The sequence below is a fragment of the Pholis gunnellus genome, assembly GCF_910591455.1.
Source record: "Pholis gunnellus genome assembly, chromosome: 16".
NCBI classification, from domain to species: domain Eukaryota; kingdom Metazoa; phylum Chordata; class Actinopteri; order Perciformes; family Pholidae; genus Pholis; species Pholis gunnellus.
In genome coordinates, this window is record NC_136543.1 from 11,408,170 (window position 1) to 11,422,136 (window position 13,967).

Sequence of the window (13,967 nt, forward strand, 5' to 3'; positions counted from 1 at the left end):
TCTTGACATTGTCTTTTTGTATCCTGACTTAGTTCTGCTTAGTTTAGAGAAACTATTTTACATTGATTTACAGATCTCTGTTAGTGAAGCCTTTGTTGTGTCTTAAGAAGAACGTACGTGAGAAGACACAGAAGCTTCAATCTAAAATTAGAGCTCACACATTTTGTTTAGCCGTATGTTATTTTGTGTTACGCTGTACAGAGGTACAGAGAGATGTCTGCAGCTTTGCTGTGACCTTCTCTCTCCACACAGTGGATACAACCTTCAGGACAAATCACTGGAGGAGGAACCTCACGTCGGTCGGGAACCTCGCTCTGTTCTGAAGGACAGCTTCATAGCCCTCAACCTGTCGCCCCTAATTTAGATGCCGATCAATCACCGACCACCTTAACACCACAGCTTTGTTTAACCCTTGATGTCATAAGCAACACCAAGCCAGTAGAACGTCAAACAAGCTGAGCTAACTCCATTTAGCAAGTCAAATCAAACAAAGTGAACAATTTAACCCGAGCAAGTATTCAGCTTTGATTTAATGTCGCCATGTTGAGAGCCGCGTGGAGGCAATCCATCAACCCAATCTGAATTTGGACCTGAGCACTGTGGGAGAAGGTGTCTTTTCTGAGTCTTTGTCGCACTTACAAACTCAATCAACCTTAGACTACTCCGACTAAGAGAGCGATTCTCTCTCTTTATACATTTTCTGAAGCTGTACACAAACTGTATCGTAAAAGTACTGTTGCTTTGCAAAAACAAGTACTTAACGTAGAGAGTAGTATGAGGAGGACTCTCCTTCAAGGCTGACTGACTCCAAGATATATAGAGTGATAGTAGCTCCACTGTCTCGCTTCTTAAAATCCTTCATCTAGGAAAGAGGGAGAGAGAGTAAATCATAACATGCATACACATTGGGAGGCTTGTTAAAGGAACAACACTCTGTCATGGCAGATAAGCGAAGCCTTGAGCCGCAGACATCAGAGGCTGCTGACTCATTGTTGTGCTTGTGACCTGGAGCGTTTGCATCATGACCTCTGATTAATTGTGTATGCATCTACAACTTAGTGACAGTTGAGAAGTATAGCATGAAAGTTTTTTATATATCCTATCGCTGTACATCCAGCACTAGTTAAATACACCTTGAAAAGCAGTAAACGTCTGAGGGAGGAAAAATGTATGCGTTTACAACTATATTCCTTATTTTGAGTTTATCTTATACGTTGGCTCAGTTATCTTTATAATCTTACATTTATACTCTTTTGGATCAAACTCAGTTCATGCATCTGCGTAGGCGTATATATTCACGGACCTATGAATAGTCACGTGTTTCATGTATTTCACGATTCCTAAAACTAGGTATGGTCTAGTTGAGATCGGCAGCAATGTCACACACGCAATGTCCCCAGGAAACAGGATGCCCTTTGTGTATGGGGCGGCTGGATCAGAATGTCTGGCTTATCTCTCGTCACTGTGACACACATGTGACTGTGTTGTTGAAGCCAGAAGTTTGGCAGAATCATTAAGGAAGACAGAGGGGGGGGGGGGACTGAGACAAAGCCTGCAGATCGAAGCTAAATCCACACAGCGCATAGGCCCATACATAGTAGATGCATCGACACTGGTCATTTAACTGCATTCCTGTTGAGAGTTAGTCTGACGACGAACAGGGACCAGTAGGATCCTCTGACAGGTGTCTCCTGATAATGATTAATTAGTAGACCAACAGTACATCTCATGTGCCCAGATGTCCAAAACGCTCAGAGTTCTGTGGGTGTTCTTTACTGAGTTCCTGGTTCGTGAGAATCCTGTGGTATCTCACCACGGGTCAGATAGCAAATAAGTATTAAGCCAGCTTTTAGATATTGAGGTTAAATCAACTTTAAAGTCCAAGCCACCGATCATCGACACAGAGAAAACCACAACACTTCCGAATTGAGGGCATTGTGACGACATTCTTTATCACTTGTATTGCTGGAACTCAGTCTCTCCTTAAACTGAGGCTTCAATAAACCTTCAGTTTAAGACATCGAACGTTAATCTGCTCACAAGATTTCCATCACATCCCCTACTAGGCATGGGACGTGTGAACATTTCATGTCACGATATCCTGGCCAAAATTATTATATTTCACAATATTGGTAAATGGTTATCCAAATTATAATCAAAATATGCTTAAAACTCCTAAAATAACACTTAAACATGCTGGAATCACTTCATCTTATATTTTGTTGGGAAACATGTTTTTTTTATTGCATTACAGACACAACACTTTTAGTTTGTTGTGAAAACCAAACAAACAATCTCAGATAAGGTAATCACACTTCCATGATGTTCATTTTATGCACAAAGTTTTATAGTACACACAGTAATGTAGCGCTTTATCCTTTTACCATTATAATAGTATTCCACATCTTTATGCCCATGCATGGATGCTGTCTCATGATTATACTTTTGCTTACTTTATCTGTGTTTTATTAGTTTCACTGAGTCACAATTTTCCACAACACCCACTAGTAATTAGAAATGTACTAATCTCATTCTTTATCAATGAAATGTTTATTGAACTACTAATGACACACACAACTATCAACTAAATACAATGATGAATGAATCAATTAATTCATCGGGAGGCAATGAATGAATGATATAAAGCAGTAAATGATATCTCTTTATTATTACATATATTAGTGAGTTAGAATCAGAACCCTTATGATTTACGCTGCCTACTTCATTTTCCCACCACTCTGTTCCCTGGGTGCTGATGAAGGTCACAGCTGCACCCTGGAATGTGTGGGTGTCGGCGCTATCAGACGGGTGCTGGTGTGTGAAAGCAGTCCTATCGTAAATTAAAGCATTAAGTTCCTCCCCACCTGGCACGAGAAAAACCCTTTGATCACCGTCTGTGAGACAATGGTGAATATTAGAGACTCACACAGGGACATTGTTTGGGGGGAGATTGCTGCGTTTTTGTTGTCTTTGGTGTTTTAGTGATTATATCCCCCCTGTACTTTACCTGTTTAAGCTGTTTTATGTCTCGTTTTCACAGCTGAAGTCGGACCAGAACAAGGCAAGGGAAGGTAGAAAATCCCGATGACAGACAGACTCTATAGTTTGAGCAGTTTCATTCCATTTAAAAAGGTGCACAGTACCTGAAACCAGCTCTGCCAACATTAGTGCGTACATGAGGGATGTCTAAGGTAAAGGAGTCACTGGACTGTGTACTGTTTAGAGTGACCTCAGTACGCATATGGGGTGACTCTTGGTTACGAGCAATAGAGAATTCTCAGGAACAAAAGACAGATACTTTGCTTGGTTATTTAATTAACGTCATCTCACAATTCCATATCAGGTTTTCTGATTTCAGCTCAAGGATACATTCAATGTGATACATGTTATCTACAGCGGGCTGACAAATGGTATTTTTGTTATGTTGGGTTTGTTACTTTGCTGTTCTGCACTTCACCCACAAAGATTACTCAGTCTTGGGGAGAACGGTGTACTTTTACATCTCACAAAATAAAATGGAACAAAATAGTCAGCCTTAAATTATTCTCTTATATCTTCTGTAACGGGTGTTTATACTCGTATTTTTCCCCCCACCAGTCATCAACATTCACACTTAATGTGGACACTTTTTGGTCTCATTCTGTAATTATATACATATTCTATAATCCATTCTATATTAGGCAAAGCACACATTCAGTGATTGTTAAAATTGGTTAAGCAAGCCACAGGTTGTAGCCAAATACATACAAGTTAAAATGGTCCTGAGTGGAAGTTTGGGTATAGATACTAACAGTAAAAATGTAAGTGGATTTTTATAATTGGTGTGATCGAAAATTCCCGTGCTAAGTACTTTTCTACTGTGACTTGTCCTATGTGCCTTACTCAATAACAAGACTATATATCTTATGTGCCTTGCTCAATAACAAGATATATGTATAATGTTTATGCATGACAGATTGTTCACTTGGAGGTAGTAACTCACAGAATGTGTAGGTCAGGGATAGTTGATCACAGAAACAGATGTCTTTGTGGGGACTCCTCTTACTCCCCTTTTCCCTTTGCACTAATCCTTCATAAGATGTCCCTTAGACTGCACACAGGCCCTCAGTGGGGTGATTGAACCTCTGCGCAGAGAATAAATACTACAAAAGACAAACTTCTTTTCTCGGTGTTCCTTGTTTTCAGTATCCAGTATTATAGGACTCACTCGGTACTATTATGTAGTTTTTCCACCACATTGGCAAACAATATTCTGTAACTATGACGGATTAGCAAACCAGGAGTTTTTGAATAAAGGCCTGATTCACAGCATGTACATGGAGGCTTTCTCCTCTCTTTAAGGTAGAAGAATTGCCCTCACATCTCACATCAGTTGCCAGTCATTTCCCACAGAGGTCTGGCCTTGATGCCATTTCTTGCATGATGTTGAAACGCCTGCAAATACCAAACGTGGAGGAGCATAGACAAAACTTGACAACCTGACCTTGAAACAAAACATATCGCAGAAATGCTCTCCTCCCTCCCTCTACTCCAGATTACTGATATGCATTTTAGAAATATCCTTCAGCAACAACAGACATTTTTGTACATGAAAAGGAACATTCACGTATATTCACAGAATGTTACCCAAGACCACAGGTGAACAGTGAATCTATTTATCTTATAGTCTCTGGACTACACTACATCCAGAGGTTAGACCTTCCAAGTCTCAATGAACAGCTTGACTTGATTTGGAGGAAATTGTTAAAACCATGAAAAACAATTTAAGAAGTGTAGTGACTTGCTTGAATTATTAATATTATTTCTCGATGGAAAAAATAATGAACCACACTTTGGGTTTATTTTGCTCAAGATCAACATGTATTGATACATATAGTTAAAATGTCACAAAAATATAAAAATGGTGAAAAATACTTAGAATAAATGTCTCTAAAATGAGAGTTAAATGAGGATAATAACCCTAATAACTCTGCAGGGACACAAGTTATATGTTTAGATGTCTTTATGCTATTTGTATCCTCGTACACTGAATTTAACCACATGGTCGGGGCCTATCCATCAGTGGGACATAAATCCTTGACAATGACACGCCTTCCTGTGGCGATTGAGGGCCATACAGGAATGAGGAGATTAGTTTATTACCAAGATGTACATCTGGGAAGTCTTCATCTTCATAGATGAACAGTTAAGAAAGAGAACAACTACGTTTAAATCAAGTGTTTTAGAGTCATTGGTTCAGCGTGGGAGAAAGACTACAGGTGGCCAAACTCCTTAGACAAGTATTAGCTTTCATTAAAAGAAGTTAACTGCAAAGACAATGTTTTTCTTTCAAAAGGAGTCTGATCTATTTTGAAACCAGAGATGTTCCAGCCAAATGAGGAACTGTGAAGTTTCCACTGTTCTGCTAAATAGGTTTCGGATTTGTCAATGTCTCAGGGGGATTTCGTGTGGGGGTAAAAAATGTGTCAAATCTGTGAGGTTATATAACCTTTTTTTTATCTGGTAAGAACTATCATGGAAAAATTCAAGCCTTGGTGCATTTCAGCCCGGGTCTCATTTGAAGGGTCGAGATGTTTTGTGGGCATTGTACTCGGTACATGGCACCAATAAGTGACCCAATTACATGCAATCCTTGTTCCCACAGTAACGTTTGTGTATGAAAAAAACAAGCACAAAACAAGGTAAGCCAAAGAGAAAAAATAAAATGTATTGAGAAAATATTCAAATATATTTCACATTCAAACACAGTGTTTTACAGGGATTTTATTAAAATGAACAAAACATGAATATAAAAAAACTTCAAAAATCAGATTAGAAATGTTAAAAAAGAGCGACGCCAGCTTTTTTGAAAAGGTTTACAAAGTCATCCTTCACATGTAAAGCAAGAAATAGTTTCAATATCCTGAACTTGTTGCAACTTCAACAGAATATCAGTTTAACTTCATTTAAAATAAATGTGTGTGAACTGAACACACTTCAGTATAGCACCTAACCTGGTATTTGACACCTTAATGACTCCACATATCTAAACTTAATCATGTCTTCTAGACACAGAGCGGTATCTAACGGGTGTACTGCAGAAATAACTTGGGTCTTGTTATTTACCTGGTTAACAGGTAGTTTCATGGAGGAGTGCTATTGATCATAGAGGGAGCTACAGATAAAAACCCTCCGCCAGAGGCGAAAAAGGAGTTTGCATATGCCTGGGGCTGGACTTGAGTGTTGGCGGCAGGTGGATAGTAATTACCTGGGAGCGTTGCGGTAAACCTGAGGAATGTTCTGTGTCGTTATGTTGTTGCTGTTCTGCGTTAAAGTGAGTCGGTAATTGTAATCGGAAAACGAATTTTGTGAAATGTTGGCTGGAGTGGTGAATGACATGGCGCCTACGTAGGCCGCCTCATTGGTCGTGTTTCCATTTCCAGCAGCCGTGGAGGTACTTGTCCGTGAGGTGTAACGCTGCTGTAAGAGTTGCTGCTGTATGAGTTGCTGCTGCTGCTGTAGTAAAAGCTGCTGCTGCTGCAATCTCTGCAATCTCTGCAATCTCAGCGTCACCCATTCCGGGGGAATTTGGCGGGTTGTTTCCTGCTCCGGGCGAATCTGCCCCCCAGTAGGGGACGCTTCACAATGAAATGAACTCCCAGTGTGTACAGGAGGGTTGCCTGGTGTTGTGCAACTTCCAACAGCCTCAGAAGAAAAATAACCTGACTGTCCATTGGTGACGTAAGCCATTCGGTTGTACTGACCATACCTTCCTAAAGTGTCACTGGGGCTTATTTCTGCAACGGAGGAGAAACTGTGAGTGACCAGATTGCCCCTGTTCACCTCGGTGATGTCCTCTTCATTATTGCCACCTATACGCTGGTTTGACCGGACCGTTACGATGGCGTTAATGGGCAAGTGATGAGCCCCAGTGCTGTCGTTCTCTGTGTTATCTGGTGGCTGTAGTATGTGACCTGGGTTACTGTTGATGACTGCACCGGTAATGGGACTAGGGTTGGACTGGCTAGTGTTTCCAAAGGTGGTCTGAGCGTCGATACTTCTCTGGTGTTGTGGGCCACTGGGGTCAGCAGTGCTGGCATAAGGTAATGTGGTACGGACCTCTATGGCTTTAGTCGCCCCGAACAAAAGGTCGCCCCTCGCTGAAGTAGAGCCATCAAGGAAAGGGTTGAACTTCTCCAATGCGTAAGCGGGGGCTGGATTTGTTGTCCCTTTAACCATTTCCAAAGTTAAATCCCATCTTGTATCATTCATGGCCATTTTAGATGTAGTCTGCATAGAACTTTGATCCCATCTTCTTCCCTGCACCCCACTTTCGAACAAACTGTTAGCGCAGGAGGTAGTAGTCTCACCATTACCTGGCGCGGAGGTGCAAGGGGACACATCTATCTCAGACATCCTCTCTCTGTATAGAGCCATTAGTTGATCAAATGCTGTCTGGTCCACAACGGGCATGTCTTCTTCATCACATCCAGGTCCAGTGTCTTTGTCCTGAAGATACAGGGGGATGGAGGTTGCAGCAGGGTTCACAGAAGTGGACTCGGAGACTGATTCGGGGCTCGGCTGAATGATAGGCGGCAGCTCATTGTATGTGGGTTTGAATTTGGCTGGCAAGGGATCCTTGAGGTTGGAGTAATTGGTGGAAGATCTGATCAATGTTTCAATAGATTCAACAGCTGGTCTTTTCAGGGTTGGAAGGCGTTTATCTCTGGAAGATACCGACAGGGTTTGAGGACAAACAACAGAGGTAGATGTGGATTCTGAGTGCACCTCTGCGATAGGCCTCTGGCGCTGAGAGACCGGGGGTCTGCGATCTGGTTGCACTTGGTAACCAAGACATGTGGCAGCACCGGAGGATGGAGCGACAACAGAATCAGCCTTTGAGGAGACACTGGTCACACCCAGAGGACTCAAAACTCTTCTTGGTTTGACTCCATCCAAATCGCCAACAGCCTCGTGGAAATGATGTATCTCAGTTGTTTGTCCTGGTCCTAATAGAGACAGTGGAGAAGGAATAAGAGAACACAAGAAAAAGAAGCTCAAATGTATTACAGCTCAGAGAAATGATCAGCCCCCATTTCTCAGTCCTCGATAAATCTTAAGAGATAATTTCCAGATTCAAAAAGTGAAGCAGCATTCACCAGCCTCTGGCTTTTTGTTAACATCAGCGCCCTTTGTGATTTTTATTCTTAACATTTCAAAGTCATGTGTACACCGTAGATACACACTTCAAAGCGTAACTTATCAATATAAAGTATATTTATTTAAATAAATAAATGTAATTTTGTATATACTTTAAACATTTAAAAGCACTAGAAAACATGAATACTTATTGTTTGATTAATGAAAGCGTATTTATCAGGACAAACCTAGAATGATTCAGTGTCTGGTTACTAGATTTTGGAAGTGACACGTTACTGAGCAACACATTAAACTAAGAAAGAAAGAAAGAAAAGTAGGTTACTAATTACTATTGATACCAAAAAAGGTAAAGTAATACTATTACTTTTTACTAGACTTATTGCACTTAGTAAGGATCTTATTCAACACTGTAGTGAACAATATGATAAATCCTACCGTCGTCACTTCTCCAGTCCGTCTCAAGTGCCTGTGCTGGCTGCATCTCCATAGAGACAGATTCCTCTGGACTGTGTTGGTCCTCAGGCAGCTGGTCTGTGCAACAGAAACCAAAACGCATTGCTCTTACCCATAACGTGCCTGTATTAGTCACTTTAGTGAAGCTGTGTATAAGAAGAAAGAAATGACCCTGTAACTGGGCTAATGGGACTCACCCGTTCGTTGTGGAGGACAGATGCTTTTAAAGGAGACGCTCAGTTTCTGCTGTTTCTTGATTTTTTTAACCATTTCTAAAGCTACAAAAAGCAAATCACACAGTTAATATCAAATACCCACATGTACCATAGACTCTGTGTACTTCGCTTATTGATCGATACCTTCACTGAACGAAGCAGTCCGAACCCTTTCATACAACTCCAGTCCCAGCAGTATACTCTTTGTGAGAGAAAACACAAACAATGAGCATAATAGATGTGTATTTACACAATGTACAAGTTGTTTGCTTTAACTTATTATGACACAGTAAATGGCTTTCACTATGCAATTCTGTTTGTCTCTTGCTATGATCTACCTGGAAAATGGTAACGTGCATAAAACAACAACATATGTTTAAAAACATTATTAACCACATCTTGTCCAACTTACTTCCTGGACAAAACATGCTCGTCACATGGCCCTTAAAAGTTTACCTGCGCATCTGTCTTGTAGCGACGCTCCCCAATTGATAACATCCGGGCGATGTCATTTAGCATTTCCAATTTCATCCATTTTTCCAGATAGACATCCGGAGGATGAAGCACATAACTTTCCGGCCAGAAGTACAGAAACTCAGGTTGCTGACTCATCTGAAACACATGCATCATTATGATCTACAAATGTGGGAACGATTTGTCAAATGGGTTCTTAATGCATTATTGAGACAACACTCACAATGACGTTGTACTGGTGAACAGAGCTGTTCATGTGTTGACAGATGTCTTTGAGGCAGATCATCACGCTGCAGCTCTCACACAGGTAGAATGCGTTCCTAATCGGCCCGGGACCCTCCGACACAGAGCGACACTCCCACACAAAGCGCATACCTGGTGACGACACGCCATCTTTAACATGCGCTTTGGTGAAGAGAAATGAAATAATAATACATTTACGTGACCCTAAACATCCCCCAGAACAGGGAGAACCCCCAGTGTGACCCCTTCACCTTCCTGTGTCTGTCTTTACGGCCCTCTAAAGTAACACTCAGTATATGGTCTGGTCGTAAACCATGTTTACATAAAACTATCTGTTCTTAACCCATGTTTGGACAGAGCTAAATGTCTAACTCTGTTCTTCTAAGCCGTAAAATGTTTCTAAACCATTTCATGATACTGATGTATATTTTTTACCATTACAGGACGGACACACCCACCTATGATTGGTTCACTGTCGTGTCCCATCACCTTCAAGTAACTGGACAAATTACTGCTGCCCTCGGCGCTTTCCCCTGTGACAACCATACAAAATAACACAGTTATGGGCAAGCTACTTAATGCAAAGTGTGGTGAACTTAGCTACCAGTTACTCTTCATTAAATTAAGCTTTCCTACACTGAAGCTACGCCCACAAGCTTAGATACAGCAACATGGAAAAAGTAGTTTAACATCAAAGATTTGTTTTTTTCCCTTTGAAGCAATTTAATTCTAAGTAAATGTTATTAATATACAAATATATACTACAAAAATCCATAATCTAAATTATACAATTATTTAATAATATAATTAACATACACTACTGTTCAAAAGTTTGGGGTCACCCAGACAATTTCGTGTCAATTTTCTGTTTCTTCGCAATTTCTCGCATGGAATAGCTTCATTTCTAAGAACAAGAATATACTGGCGAGTTTCACATGAAAGTTCTCTTTTTCTGGCCATGTTGAGAGTATAATCGAACCCACAAATGTGACGCCCCAGATACTCCTATGTAGATATTTCATTAAAAACCAGACGTTTCCACCTAGAATAGTCATTAACCACATTAACAATGTATAGAGTCTATTTCTGATTAATTTAATGTTATCTTCATTGAAAGAAACAGTGCTTTTCTTTGAGAAATAAGGACATTTCTAAGTGCCCCTAAACTTTTGAACAGTAATGTAAATATAATGTATATTCAACCATCAATGCACACTCAATTCTAACATACGTGGACAAACATGCACCATTCTAGCATCACAAAATCCACCGGCCTTGTACAAATACATCGTGTACTACACTGTCTGTAGCACATTGATATAATAAACAGTGTGTGTGTGTGTATGTGTATGGCTGTATGTGGCAACTTCCTGGGGATCAATTCCTCTCCTTCCTCATCCTCTGCCACCTTTCCATCAAGTAAACACAAGCTTGAACATCTGTATTCCAGCAAAGAAGTCGTAGGCATCAGCGTGAGTATTGGTACGTGACTTCACCGTCATATGGACGCGCTCCTGTCGGCTACACGTACATGTCGTGGAGTCACTTACCGTCTGATCTTTAGCGGTTTTATTTCAGAGCTTCAGAAATGCCTGGGAAAATGTAGCTTGTGTTGACACTACTTGATCAATTAAAGAGCTAAGCTACTGAACAGCTATTTGATTCAGAAAATGGCGATGCTACTGAGAAATGTAGTTAAACAAGTAATACGGCTACTTTACAACATTGTCAGTATATTAAATGGCAAAAAACACTGACACGTAAACGCTTAACCCCTACCTATTGAAATCCTTGGAAGTACGTCCGAGTGTTTTGACACGTCTTGTCTTGGTTGATTCTGTTGTTCTGTATTGACTGCAGCAGCAGAAGAGAGCTGTTCCGGGTTAAAGAATTGTACAGGTGATGTTTTCTGAGAGCCTTTAAACACCTTCCGTGTGTCCTGCATCTCTGGCTGACTTCTCTTCTGCTGTGGTCTGCACTCGGGAGTCTCTTTGCATCCATCAGGAGTTTGAGGTTTCTGCATTTTGGCTGCTGGGAGGTAGGGAGGAAAGAGATTGTGTATTTGTGGATACACGCATTGTCACATGAGATATTTCATTTCTCTGCTAATACAGCTTTATTCGGCCGTACCCCTGGCGTCTTATCTTTTATGTTAACCTATCTTTACGACCTGGTCATGAGGACCTAACTGTTCATCTACTTCTACCACACCTTAACTCGTAATTTGACTCTATCAACTCTGAGTGCATGGGCGTACTTCTAATTAAGTTACTCCCATTTGCCCCCCGGCTTTGTGCTATTCAACTCTCTTAAGTTTTTACGACCCATTGTGCCAGAGTCTTCTAAAGGTCAGGCTGAGCCAATGCACGAAGGCCGACTTGTTCTCTTTGGACACAGCGACAGCGGCGCTGCAGAAAGCCGCTTTTAAACATGTGAGTGTGAGGCTACTTGTTCTCTCCTAGCTCTATGAATGTACGACTGTCCGTAGGATACATGAACTATTACTAACCCCAAAAGCCTATGTTTGCAGGATTACACTGATACATGAACTAGGAATATTTTTATGCAAGATTATAATGATATATAAGCAAAGAATATGAACTTGACTCTTTAAGTATTGACTATAATGGCTCATGCGTACATCCCACAGTGGTGATGCAGAAGGACTTATACCAACAATAAGACCATTGCAAGGACCAAGATAAGATTTAAATGTCTGCATTCCGATCATTTCACACAATAAATATACACATATATAATAGTGGCTTCTAATGACAAAAATATTGATATTAACTGACAAAGCCATCCATTGTTAGTGCAGCTGTAAATATATGAACCCTGCTTTTCTGTTGGTGAATGTGTCCGACAAACAGACGTACCTGCAACGCCTGCGTCTTGACTGCGAGGATTTGCGACGGGCTCATTCTGATTCAAGATCGAATGTAGCTGGTCTAGAATCTGGTCATCGGCTTCAGGCTCTGAACTCTCCACGCTCTGAGCTCTGGCGAACTGGCCCACAGCAAGGGATCCTTCCTCTTCTGAACCGGATTCAATTTGTGAAATAAGAACAGTGACTTTTATGAGAATAGATACCTCACGACACATCTGAAGAGTCAGGAATAAATCTTGCGTGTGGCTTCTCACCCGAGATCTGGACCAATGACCAGCGCACATGTTCGTTCTCCTGCTCGGATTGGTTATCTGGAGAAAGTCCTTTATTCTGTCGCGTGCACATCCCTGAGAGACAAGAGTAATGGGTATAATATAAATCCATACTTCTGTGCCTCATTCACAGGTCTTCTAATGACATCACACAAGTTATCAAGAATGAAAACACAGAAAATACCTCTGCTCATTCCGGTTATGTGCGTGCAACATTCCAATGTATTTACACACAGACACATTTCAAACATGGTGCTGAGAAAGGACAAGAACTTACCATCGTCTGAGCTTGAAGCTTCAAGTGGACTGTCCCCGGAAACCTGCCGTCTGAAAACCTCTACAGGACTGGCTGAGGAGGGTGAGGAGACCCCTAAGCCTCTTGCCAGCATTACTTTCAGTTTTTCTAGAGCTGAGAATAAACAGAGAATTTTATATAGTTTATTTAACCAGGTACACTTCTCATTCAGTTACAATTTACTACAAGTGAATAAACACAAAATACCGTTTATATACAACAAAACAACAAGTATATTTATATACAGTGGGTACGGAAAGTATTCAGACCCCTTTACATTTTTCACTCTTTGTTTCATTGCAGCCATTTGCTAAAATAAAAAAAAGTTAATTTTATTTCTCATTAATGTACATGAAAAACTTGTTTCATCATTCTCAAGAAGACTCATGGCTGTACTAGCTCAAAAGGGTGCTTCTACTCAATATTGAGCAAAGGGTCTGAATACTTATGACCATGTGATATTTCAGTTTTTCTTTTTTAATAAATTTGCAAAAATTTCTACATTTCTGTTTTTTTCTGTCAAGATGGGGTGCTGAGTGTACATTAATGAGAAATAAAATGAACTTTTTTTATTTTAGCAAATGGCTGCAATGAAACAAAGAGTGAAAAATGTAAAGGGGTCTGAATACTTTCCGTACCCACTGTATATAAAATATTTTAGTGAAAGATTTAAGACCAATCCCATTGACCAAACAAGCCTTTTCCTCGATCCTTTAAAATAGACTTAAATTCCACCACTATAATCAGATCTCACAGTTTCAGGTCCTACTGGACATTATTCCATTCTAACCTTGGGGACCAACATCCGTAGAATATTGTCAAAGTGCCGACTGATACTGAAACCAAGACAATGACCATACAGTATGCATAGAACGATGAGAATGAATAAAAGATCTGTGAGCAATGTTCCCGGAAAGTTGTTGTGTTTTTGTTACACTCGGATGAGACGTTTATATCGACACTCTTCATGAAGTCGGCCGTCAATG

The 13,967-nt window shown here is 40.5% G+C and overlaps 1 protein-coding gene across 3 annotated transcripts in view; it reads right to left on the bottom strand.

Moving 5' to 3' along the window:
- Positions 1 to 5,747: 5,747 nt before the first annotated feature.
- LOC306707971 (uncharacterized protein) overlaps positions 5,748 to 13,967 on the bottom strand; it is a 37,841-nt gene continuing 29,621 nt past the window's right edge. For 2 of the 3 annotated variants that reach the window (XM_079175638.1, XM_079175640.1), the window contains exons 40-50: positions 12,964 to 13,095; positions 12,669 to 12,761; positions 12,404 to 12,562; positions 11,304 to 11,555; positions 9,983 to 10,057; positions 9,505 to 9,656; positions 9,264 to 9,419; positions 8,952 to 9,009; positions 8,790 to 8,870; positions 8,575 to 8,670; positions 5,748 to 7,988 (exon numbers count right to left, since the gene is read on the bottom strand). In XM_079175638.1, coding sequence (XP_079031764.1) covers positions 6,244 to 7,988; positions 8,575 to 8,670; positions 8,790 to 8,870; positions 8,952 to 9,009; positions 9,264 to 9,419; positions 9,505 to 9,656; positions 9,983 to 10,057; positions 11,304 to 11,555; positions 12,404 to 12,562; positions 12,669 to 12,761; positions 12,964 to 13,095 — 2,999 coding nt within the window. In that variant the 3' untranslated portion in view covers positions 5,748 to 6,243. The remainder of the gene's footprint in view (positions 7,989 to 8,574; positions 8,671 to 8,789; positions 8,871 to 8,951; positions 9,010 to 9,263; positions 9,420 to 9,504; positions 9,657 to 9,982; positions 10,058 to 11,303; positions 11,556 to 12,403; positions 12,563 to 12,668; positions 12,762 to 12,963; positions 13,096 to 13,967) is intronic. The other variant, XM_079175639.1, reaches the window with a different exon arrangement.